Source organism: Myotis brandtii, unplaced genomic scaffold (genome assembly GCF_000412655.1).
Source record: "Myotis brandtii unplaced genomic scaffold, ASM41265v1 scaffold112, whole genome shotgun sequence".
Taxonomy (NCBI): domain Eukaryota; kingdom Metazoa; phylum Chordata; class Mammalia; order Chiroptera; family Vespertilionidae; genus Myotis; species Myotis brandtii.
The window spans coordinates 8,507,886-8,519,863 of NW_005353838.1; the positions used below are offsets into that span (position 1 = coordinate 8,507,886).

General features: G+C 46.2%; 1 protein-coding gene across 1 annotated transcript in view; it reads left to right on the forward strand.

The window, feature by feature from the left end:
* Nucleotides 1-11,520: 11,520 nt before the first annotated feature.
* HOXD1 (homeobox D1) overlaps nt 11,521-11,978 on the forward strand; it is a 2,842-nt gene continuing 2,384 nt past the window's right edge. The window contains exon 1 of the mRNA XM_014547118.1: nt 11,521-11,598. Coding sequence (XP_014402604.1) covers nt 11,521-11,598 — 78 coding nt within the window. The remainder of the gene's footprint in view (nt 11,599-11,978) is intronic.

Sequence of the window (11,978 nt, forward strand, 5' to 3'; positions counted from 1 at the left end):
ACGCCCAGAGCCGCCCGCCTTCCGGAGCGGCTGCACCATTGTGTGCGCAGCTTCCCCACGGGCTCCGCGGAGGCGGGGAAGGCCACACAAAGGCAACACTGGGCCGACCACTGGAGGTGGGGAAGGGCCGAGCCTAGCTCCGGGCCTTGGTCTCTAGGAGGTTCACTTCGTTTGCCCACAGGGAGGAAATGCCTCTTCGACTCAGGCCTAGATCAGCTCGGCTTTTTTCCTGCAGAGATCGCTTTGGGGGAGGTGATCTGGGAGGCTGTGGGGGAATCTTCCCGAGGCCTGAAGAAAAGGGTGAGGGCCTCAAGCCCCCGCCCATGGATGGGAATGGCAGTGGTTCCTTTCAATCAAGCGTGAAAATAAAGCAAGGTAGAGGTGAGGCAGCAGGGACAGCCCACTGCAAAATGGGAGGTGGCCGGAGGGAAAGAGCTCCGGGCAGAGGTTGCCCTGGCTACCAGGAGAGACGCAGGCCCCAGCCGGGAGTGATGGGGAGGAGATCCAATTGAGCTAGCCAGAGGGGTGGGGAAGTTGCAAGAGGAAAGGCCTGAAGGGTAGTCCTGGCCCCTGGAAAGGCAGTAAGAAAGGGTGATTAAGTACATACTCCACCTTCTGGATTTCAGACCTCAACTTCATCCAGGGACCTGACAGAGAAAAATCCGCCTCTGATGGAATCATTGCTAACCACCCGTTTGTACCATTTCTTTGTACAGGCTTTCAAATGAGAGGGGGAGAACGTAGAGGACTTTCCCCTTGGTACAGCCCCAAGCCCAGTCCCTATCAGAGACACATTAGCCGCATTGGTTTCCCAGGCCCCAGAGGCTGCTAACCTTGCTGAAGAGAGTTTTAAAATATAGTGATTACCTATCCAGCTACTCCCTTCTCCCTGTACCAGCTGACTGACCCTTGAGTGAAGTGCATCTTCCCAGCCAGCAGGCTGGGGAGCCTAGGCTCTCCATCTGTTGAGGGTTTTCATTAGGGAGGGTGAAGTGGCTGTGTGTGTGGGTGTGTGTTTGAATAACAAAGAAGGAACCCAACTTCTACTTGACCTGGGGAAGCCAGAAGCTTGTTGACACCTTCAGTATTCAAAGGGCAGTCCCAGGCCTGTTTTGATTTATCCTGAGAATTAGGTGAAACTTCCTCCTGAAGTTAAGACTTGGCTAGTCGTCCCAGTTACAAATCTAGACAGGTCCTCTTCATCAGGGAGTTCTTGGCATTCCTTTGGTCCTTCTATCAGAAACTGTAAGAAAAGAATAGGATGAACAGAAGTTTGTGAATATTAAATAAAAATAAAGAGGGGCAGAAAGCTCTAGTTCCCACAGGTCTGTAGCCTGCTCACTTCATGGCACTAACACTTCCCAGAGATCTATACCTATACACCTTGGGCACAGGAAGCCAAGACTGAGTCACCAGCCACACCCTCACCATCTCTGAGGACTGACTCATTTAGATCTCTCTTGCAGAAGGCCTGGATGAGAAAAAAAAAGATTGGATAGACGAGTCCTCTGTACTTACTGCACTGGTGGTGCTAGTTGGTGGTGGAGAGGCTCATCACAGAGAATGAAACCTTAGTTCTCATTGTTCCCTTGTCTTCCACTCCAGCTACAAATGCCCTTATCTTTGGGACCCAAGTTGGTGCCAAGTGGATTTATATACTTGGCTTAAAGCCTACATCTAAACACTTGGTCAGGTCTCATACTCACACTGGCAAATTGGAAAGGTCAGAGACAATCCAGAGACTTACTTTCAGGCCAGGTCCAGCCTGATGCACAGTGAACAAGAGGTTTCCACACTTGAAAAAAGAGTCAAGGTAAATGGATGTCCAATTGTTTGCAGTAGCAGAAGCAGGTGAAGGGTCCCCAGGAGATCTGCAAGACGGGAGATATTGGTTAGGTCCTCTTGTCCTAGATCTTGTGGCAAAACATCTTGACTGGTTCCTATAGCTAGTCTGGATCATTTTCATGGAAGAATAGTATCTGGAAAATTGTGAAAATAGGGTGTTAACATTAGTAAAAGCCCAAGGAGAAGATCTTAATTTAAATCAGGATTCATGGAGAACCCTGGTACAAATGAAGTGTTTTTTGCTGGGGAAGCAGGCGTCAAACCAGGCCTCAAACCGGGCCTCGAGGGAGAACCTGTTGGACCAGGGCCTTTTTGAAGGAGGGAAGAGTGGTCCCTGACTTATAAGGAGAAGGCCTTTTTATGGATCTATTGTTCCAAGCGTTGCCCTACAAATACCATATTCCTCCCCAATCCTCCGCAAGGCCGCATGGCCGAGTGGGGAAGCTGGGTCGGAGGAGCTGAGCTCCAGGCAGCGGCAGAGTTGGCACCCTCCTCCCCCTCCTCCAGTCTGTTGCCCCTTGGAGCAGCAACGACGCCTTCCCCAGGCAGGCAGAGAACATACAAAGGAACCCCCCCCACGCCCCCGCCCGTCCTGGGAACCGGAGACACTCTGGGGAGGAGGCTGGCGTGGACCCCAAGTCTGAGCACCTCCCTCCCCCGCGGGTAACAATAGCCCCCGCCTCCCCTGGGCGGTCAGGCGGTCGGTCATTCGGCAGCACAAAGACCAGCTTGGGCTGCGCCTCCAAGTGACGCTGGATGCGCGCTTCTTCCAGCTTTCCACCCGGCGCGGCAGGGTGCTGCGGCTGGGGGGAGGATGGGTGTTCCTGACTCCACCTGGACACTTGGGAAGACAAACGGTGAGTTAATCACCCAACCGGCTGGTGGCCGAGCCCCTCTCGCGAGCGAGCGAGGAGGTCTGGGGCGGGGGCTGGGGTGAACGATTTCTCAGTGTGTGTCTAGTGTGGGGTGGGGGGAGCAGGAGAGGTTAGTCCTATTAAGAGTTCATCAATCACCCGGTGTGCACTTTTTTCGCCAGACGGCCATTCCTCCTCCTTCAGAATAAGTCTGGGCCAGCTGGGAACTGACCAGAAACCGCAAGCGGAGGAGCCGCACGCACGGGGATTGAGCCCCAAAGGAGGGCGAGACCCGCCACCCGTGCACCCGAGCAGCGCAGTCTGACCAGCACTCTGCTGGGTCAGGGTGGAGGGAAGCACTGGCCAGTTACCTCCTCCCACAGGCCCAGCACTGCTTCCCACCAGCTCTGCCCCCGGACCACTCAGGGTGCCCAGCGCCTGCCCAACATGTCTGCCCCTACACCTGCCCCTCAGTGATTCTGCATCCCCTTCTCTCCCCAGACCTCCTGCTTGTTCATGTGACACTCTTGAACACTGATCTACCCCCAGAAAGGGCCAAACCCATCTCAGATAATAGGACCAAAAAAAAAAAAAATCCCAATGGGTCAGAAGGTTCTTGTAGACACTTTCATTTTAAGAGTTTTAAGAAAGATGTCCCCAGGGACTAGAATTCAAGGGAGAGCCTGAACTAGTTTAGTTATATTTACCTGCAGGAGTATTTATGTGGGAGAAGCAGGAGAAGACTGTTGAACTTGGAGCTAAACTTTAACGTCATTTAAAATAACAATAAATGCCCTAGCTGGTTTGGCTCAGTGGATAGAGCATTGGCCTGGGGACTAAAGGGTCCCAGGTTCAATTCCGGTCAAGGGCATGTACCTTGGTTGCAGGCACATCCCCAGTAGGGGGTGTGCAGGAGGCAGCTGATTGATGCTTCTCTCTCATCGATGTTTCTAACTCTCTATCCCTCTCTCTTCCTCTCTGTAAAAAATCAATAAAATATATTAAAAAAATAAAATAACAATAAAAATATACTTAAAACACCAAACACAATGATATACCTCTCCTGTTTTTTTTTGGTTTGGTGTGTGTGTGTGTGTGTGTGTGTGTGTGTGTGTGTGTGTTTATGTGAGGGCATGATTTGAGTATTTAAAAATACTTTTAAGTGAGGTATTATACATTAGTATTAGTTTCAGGAGTACAACCTAATGATTTGATATTGTTATGCACCACAAAATGATCACCAAATAAGTTTAGCTAACATGTCATCATATATAGTTACAAATTTTTCTTGTGATGATAACTTTTAAGATTTATTCTCTTAGCAACTTTCAAATATGCGGTACAGTATTGTTAACTATGGTTACCATGCTGCATGAGTATTTTTATTTCAGCTCTTTTAGGTTCATTTTAGAAGCACCATAAAGGGACAGACTCCAAGGTTAGGGGCAGTCATTGACATTAGAGCTGTTCCCAGCAAGAGGCTTAGGTGAGTGGGTGGTAAAGCATTCTTCTATCCAGTCTTGAGTGGTACATAATGTGCAGTTTGTAAATTCTAAGAAAGTTCCAGGCTACCGCCTCTTTTACCTTTTTTCTGAGTGACAACAGGTAAGAATTTTCTGATGTTAAATGTGTTGCCTTAGCCTACAGCAAGGAGCCTCTGAAGGACATAAAGTCCCAGGTTTCTTCCCTCTTCCCCCTCCCCTCATCCTCTTCTCTCTCATCATCCTCTTGGGTGGAAATTAACTTGCTTTAGAGAAATGTTGTACTGTCATTTTGCTATATATATATATTTTAAGCCTTGCAGTTTCCTGAACTCATTGAGCAATTAAAGTACTTGGTCCTGATGTCCTCTGTTCAGAACCTGCCCATCTCCTTGCCTTTCCACCAATACTGACTGAACAGTTCCTGTATGCACTGTCCTGGGCTCTGAGATACAAAAATGAGCCATTAATGCTGAGTACCCTTCTATCTACTGGGGGAGAAAAAGAACCCAATCCTAAAACAGTGACAAATGCTGTCATAGAGGTGTAGCCAAAATGTTCCTGGAATAAAGAGAAGGCACCACTAACAGTACTGTAGTGTCAAAACAAAACAAAACAAAACAAAACAAAATAAAAACCAAAACAACAACAACAACAACAAAGCTTCTCAGAGGAAGTGAATTTAGGTCCCTGAAGTATAGGAGTTTTTTGGACCCAGGAAGGAGGGACATACCAGGTGGAGAGAGCAGCACATACAAAAGCAGGGAGGGGAGAAAGTGCAAAGTCTGGACCTGGAATGAGGAGAGTGGTTTGGAGTGGGTCACCTGGCTGGAAAGAGGTTGTAGAAGGTCCCATGAGAATGAATCTAGACTTAATCTATAGGCAATGGGGAGCCACTGAAGGTTAATCTATAGGCAATGGGGAGCTCACTGGAATGTGAGGTTATCTGTTTGGAAAGCTAACTCTTAAAAAAATTATATATGTATATATTTCAGAGAGGAAGGGAGAGGGAGAGAGAAATAGAAACATCAATGATGAGAGAGAATCAATTGGCTGCCTCTTGCAGGCCCTCTACTTGGGATAGAGCCCACAAGCTGGGTATGTGCCCTGACCAGGAATGGAACCCTGACCTCCTGGTTCATAGGTTGACGCTCAACCACTGAGCCATGTTGGCCAGGCGGAAAGCTAACTCTTGGGGGTACTGTGTCTGATTAGAGAAAGGAGGCAAGAAGAAAAGAGGAGGCTGCTGGAATATCCAGCCTTGAGAGGAACTAATGCAATAGGATGAAGAGGAGAGACATTTAGGAGGAAGAATTCACAGGACACAGTGATCAACTGGATGAAAGAGTGGTGGGTGTTAATCCTTAGGTTTCTTCTATTTTGAAGTCTGTGTGGGTAGTCAGGTCATTTCACCAACATGAATAGAGGAGGGAGAAGAGAAGACTTTGCAGGGGAAACTAATTAGTTCAAGTTTAGGTTTACATTGTGTTTTCTGCGTTGTTAACTAATACATTGCATGACCCTAAGCAATTCACTTAATCTTTCTGGCCTTCAGTTTCATCATCAATGAAACAGTCAATAAAGGTATATACCTCATAAGTTTATCCGTAGATAAAATTAGAGCAGTGTGTGTATGTGTTTTATTATCTTCATCAGGTCCAAGTGAATGTCCTATTATATAAAGCTAAAACCTAGGGAAAACATTTTCTTACCCATCCATGCTAATCAATATTTAGGTCCTGGGTGGCCAGTGAGAACTCTCAGGAAAATTAAAAACAATAGCCTACTGCTTCCCAGATATTGAATTCAAGCTAATGTTTAAGACTAGGTCAGATTAGATTGCTAATCAGAGCCCCTCTGCTTCCGGATGGTACTCTCCAGGGGAGACATGCAGAAATATGGTCTTGGTATTAGACCACTAAAGAGGAGTCCTCTTAGCAGATGTTGGAAAGTTTCTACACTTTTTTTTATATCATGTATCTTTCAGCACATGCTTGAAGCCACCCGCTATTTTTGAACCTCAAGCTTCCTATGGCACAGTGTAGTATATGAAAGAGAGTTGAACATCTGATCTTGGCCATTTACATTGGGTGTGACTACAGCAATCTTTTCTGTGTCAGTAATACCATTTATAAAATAGAATAAAGAAAAGATCAAATAAGACAAGTAGAATGATATTTCTGGGAATGCTATAAGGGTAAGTAAAGTATTATTTTTCACTTATCAGATTGGCAAAATTAAAAGACTAATTCCCTGTGACTTGGCAAAAGTATGAGGAAACAGGAATTCACATTTGTTTATGGTAGAAGTATAAACTGATTCACCTCTATGGAGAGAGGCTTGGCAATACGTATCAAAATTGCCAGCATACATACTTTTGACTAACTTCACATCCAGGAATTTTTATAATAGGTAAAAACTTGAACATGTATTTGTAATAGCAAAAGATTGCAAATTAACTAAATGCCCATTAATAAGGGACTGACTAAATAAATTATGATAGGTAGAACAGCATGAAGTTGTAAAAATAAGCCAGGAAGTTCTGAATGCATTTATATGAAATGATCTTCAAGATATAATAGGGGGAAAAGCATGGTTCAAAAGAGTCTAATATGCTACTGTTTGTGTAAAAACTGTGGAAGTGTGTGTGTGTATGTGTGTAGTATCTCTAGAAAGACATATAGGAAATTCATAAAATTGGTTGCCTGTGTGAAGGGGAACTAGGTGGCTGGGGATGGGTTTGGGAGACTTGCACTGCATTCCTTTTGCAACTTGAACCATGTACATTTAAATTTATTACCTATTTAAAAAATAAAAGAGAAGAAAACATATCAGTACAAGTGTAACTGACCGGGGCGTACTTGTGTGTTCACTTATCCTTATTTGTACTTGTTCTATTCAGCTACAATCATCTTGGGACACTTCTTGTTTTGTTCCCCTCAGGACCCTGAAGCTGATCAAGCTCAGCAGGAAATGAAGGGATCCTTTACCCTTGCTTGGCGATGGAGTAGGTGGAGACCCAGGTCCATCACTGCCCTCTCTTGCAGTTGTAGCACACGTTTAGCAAAGGGAGGGCAGTAGGCCTCCCAGTCAGCCACATGGGCTGTGTGGTCTTCCAGAAATGAGGGCGCCTCCTTGATCACTGTGCTGCTTGCTCAGCACCAAGGCCACCACAGTGCAGAGGAGGGGCTGCCTTACTCCCTGTTGCAGACTGTGAAGAGGCAACAGAATGTGGAGAGTCAGAGACCCATGTTGGTTCCCTCATTTCTGCAGGCTGGCTTTGCCTGTTAACCTCTGACTAAAGTGATTTTCTCTCTAAAATGAGGGGTTCGATGTCATTTCTTTCTCGAGGCCTTCTAACATGGACCTCTTGTGCTGTGAAAGGTCAGTCTTTAGCCAGAGAAGGAGTTACAGCTTAGGCCCAAGGGACATTTCATCCCATCTGGATCCCTGAGGCTCAAATGCTCATTCCAGACAACTTGGGAGAGGTGGAAAGAAATGAGGGTTGGCTCGACCCTCTTGAGACCCCCATTCCCACTCCTCCCCTCTTCCCACTGCCTCAGAACCAATCTAAATTTTCTCTGAAGAGATTAGCAGATGCAAATCCCTTTTACTTCCTGCCTCATTGGCATCATCAAAGCCAAGTTAGGAGTGGCAAGGAGCAGAAGTGAGCCCAACCTACAAAGCACTATTTTGTCAGTAAAACTTGGGAAACTCCTACTGGCTACTTCTTAAGGATATTTTCTGGAACTTCAGCCCAATTAGACTTAAATTTGACCTTGACATTGACCTCTCTGTCTCTTCTATCCAACATGCTACTGGACACTTTTCCGGTACACTCAGACTCCAACTAGCCATGAGTTCTCATCTTGCTGGTTCCAGAGCTCCTCTCACAGAATAACCTTTCTCTTCCCACACTGCTCCCTCAACCCGGCTCCTAAAGCAGAAATTTTCCCAAGTGTGGTTCCAAAAAACCTTACTTTAGAACCACCCAAGAGGTTTATTTAAAAAAAAAATACTCCTGAATCAGACCTATTGGAATAAAATCTCTGGGGGTGGGCCAAGGAACCTGTATTTTTAAACAAGCTTCTATGGTGATTCCTACCCATCTGAAGTGGTTTGGAAGCAAATAATCTAAGGCTATCCTTTAGCTAGTATTAGTCATTGTGAAGACATACCATTCTGTCTATTCTTTATTTCTGTCCAACAAACACTTACTGAAGTCCTACTGTGTGCTAGGCACAAGCTTGACCCATGAGCCTTTCATTCACAAAGCTCTCAGGGAATGGCACAGAACTCTAAATTGCTTTCCAGGAGGAGGGTCATGTTATCAGACTCCTGATAGGTTTAGAATTTCTGTCCTTAGGATCTCTTTCATCCCTATCTCCACACCAGGAAAAGCCCCCATCCTTTTACCCCCAAAAGCAAGAGTCTTTCTATGCTTTGGGGCTATGGAGCCAACAGTTTGCATGTGCTCAAGTGTCTCCAAGGAATAACATGGTGGGGCTTGTGGAGAGGGGTGGCCAAGAGGCTTCTTAGAAACAAATGTAAACACACAGAAGACCAGACTTCCACCCTCCATCACTTCTGTCTGCTGAAAAAAGCTTGTCCTTTGTTCCAATGGGAGAGAAAAGTAGTCATGTGGGTTGGGCAGGGGTGGCTGCTGTGGTGAGCAGGATGGGAAAGATTTCAAAGCATTCCTACTTCAAACAGAACCTGGCAATCAGGACCCTCTGCTATACCTCCTGCCGAGAACTCAGCACCAGGACCCAGCAGGGCAAGTGACCCTAGGGAATTCATGACTTGAACAAACAATAAAATCAGTAAGACATTTCTCCCATACCCTGTAAACATCTAGGAAACAAACTTTAAAGTTACTCAAATTACCCTGTATTTCCCTGGCCAGTGTGGCTCAGTTGGTTGGAGTGTTGTCTCATGCATCAGAAGGTCAAAGGTTCCATTCCCAGTCAGGGCACACACCTGGGTTGAGGGTTTGATCCCAGTTTGGGCAACTGATTGAGGTATTTCTCCCTTCCCCTCCCATCCTCTTCCTCCGCCCCCCGTCTCTCTCCCCCCCTCTCTAAAAAACAAAAAGACAAATATAACCATACCCTATATTCACATCTTTCTACATACACTGCCCCCAATATTACCTTCCAATTTCTCCTTAGAAACTATAGACACAGATTCTTCTGGAGTAGATTTATAATACAGCTAAGACCTGTGTCAGGAATGAATCCTTTGGTCCTTTGGTTTGTGAATATTTTCCTCCAGCCTAACCTTCCCCTAACAAAATATTCTAACATAGTAGGTCCTTAGCAAATGTTTGTTGAGTTTGAGGCTGAACTGATCAGAGTCTTGACTGCTAACCTGAGCAAGTCAAGAACCAGTCCAGGAGTGGAGATGACAATTCTGAACCCCAAAGGGTAGGATATGCCAAACTCTGGGAGATTAAAGGGGGTAGAGGGAAGGATGAACAGAAGGTATCCCCCTACATGCAATTAGCAGGGAGTCTGAACAAATAGTGAACAACCTCACCCACAGCTGTGAAAACAAAACAACTCAATTTTTAAAAATCTCATTCTGTTTTTAGGATACTCTTTTCTCTCAGCGAAAGCTCAATCTCCAAAATTTTGCTTCAGTGAAATAGTGTGGACAGCTCATTAGTGCATCAAAGTCAATGTTTAATTGTGATAGGAAGGACCCAACTTTTGCCCCAAGTTCTTAGCAATAAAAACCTGGTCCTTGTTGCAATGAAGGTTGCTAAGGCATCTAGGCTGCTTGTTTTTCCTGAAAGCTTAGAGTAAGGGCTCTACATTGGATAGATTTTGGTCAGACTTGCCAGACAGCCAGGGTAGGTTTTCTGTCCTACATCCTGGGTTGCAGCCAGCAGCACATCTTCAGAGAGGTTTATAAGGCCACCCCTTCCTTTTTGACCCCCTGGGGCCTCTGGGCCTATGCGTTGTCATACCTTTTGAGAGAGGGCCTTATGGTTTTGAGATAGGAGTGTAAGAGCTGGGATATTATGTTGCTAAAAACTGGCTATTAAGAGTCTAGCCAGAGAACCCTCTATGAACTCAGCAGCATGTGATTTGCTGATACTTTCACATTAAAGGTGCAGAGGGAGGACAGTGAAGAAATGCATCTGCATTTGAAGCCTGAGTTAGCTCTGAAGAGCTCTATCATTTCCTGACCAGGGTGCTAGAGAAAAGCTCTTATTTTTCTTTTTTTTAAAAAAAAACTAGCTAGGACCTTTGTTATTTGATTGGCTACAGGAGAAAACTGAAGTAGCAACATCAAGTTTGAAGGGATCAAGTTCAGCATAGGATTCTATTTCCCAATGAAATCCAAGCACTCCAGCAGTGCAGGAATCCCAGACTCCTTTAGCTCTGTGCTGGTTCCTCTCTATCTACCCCCTCTGCACGATGGCTCAACCCTTCCCCTTCTTGGCTCAACTTCAGCCTCACCAGCAGCAACACTTTTGGTGTGGCTTTGTTTATTCACAAGTTCACATCCCTGTAAGGAACTGGCTCCCTAGGCTGTGGTGGCTCCTATATTCCAGACTTCCTCAGAGTGCAATTTTAGGCAAGGGCTCAATGGCTCTTTCATGACAAGTAGATCAGTAAAACAATAATAAAACCTCCGTCACCATAACTCAGAGGCTGTAATAGATCAAGTGCTCAAGGGCACTTGAAAAGCCAAGAGTAGACTCTTTATTCACAGAGTTTTAGGAAACCACTCTCTTTCATTACTGCTGTGTGTAAATAACATCTATTGGTTTAATTTGTTATTTTCCTACAGCCACAAAGAGGGAAATATTAAAAGAAATATTCAAGGAAGTTGGAAAGTTTGTCAATGTAAATCGTGTCTTTGTAACCCTTCTACTCTTCATTTCCTGTGCCAACTGCGCTTTTATTTCCCGTCTCTCTACACTCAGTAAACACAACCATATTATCAAGGGAAAGACGTGAGCCCATTAACATTGTAAGCCCTCAGATTTCACTCGCAAGAGACGACGCAGCACTTATCTGATGGAACAGAAGCTTTAATTGCTTCGAGGTACAAGCCTGTCCAAACCTTTGAGATCTGACCCGTCCCTGGGAAGCCTCTGCGCCCTTGAGCCAAGTGCCTGGGAGAAAGGGTGCCCAGCACCAGTGCGTGTGCCAACCTCTCAGACAGGAGCACAACCATCGCTCCATCACAAGGGCACATTCTTTATTTTGACAACCTAGTGGGGGGGGGCGGGGGGAAATCAGCCAAACTTCCGAACAAGGCAGAAACTTTATCTTCTGTCCGAATCAAAGCGTGTCACTCCAACAGTGGCCCTTAGGCCCCCACAAATGGAAGGAGTGAAGAAGCTGGAGGGACTGCTGCGAAGTGACCTGAGAATCGAGTCTGACAGTGAGATGCCTCCCCAGGTATCCAGCACCTACAGCATAAAATTTAGTTCCGTAATTAAGTCGGAGAAAGGGGGCGGGGGACATTAAACTTCCGCTCCAGGTTTAGGAGAGAAGTAACATTAATGCCAAGAAAAACAAAAACGCAGAGGTCTCAGGGAAACGAGGAAGAGGAGTAACTACCTTCCCTGGAGAAAGGCTAGGAGCAGTGCCCACCGGCCGAGCTCCGTGCTCCCTGTTAACCCCTTCCACACCGCGACGCTCACAACCTGCACCTGATCGACTAGCCACCCACGACCCAGGCAAGTTCTCGCCCCCTCCGTCCTCCCGCCCTCACCCGAGAGGCCCGTCCTGCCTGCCTCCCCCAGCCCTTCCCCTGGCCGGGCCGGGCCGTGCGGCTC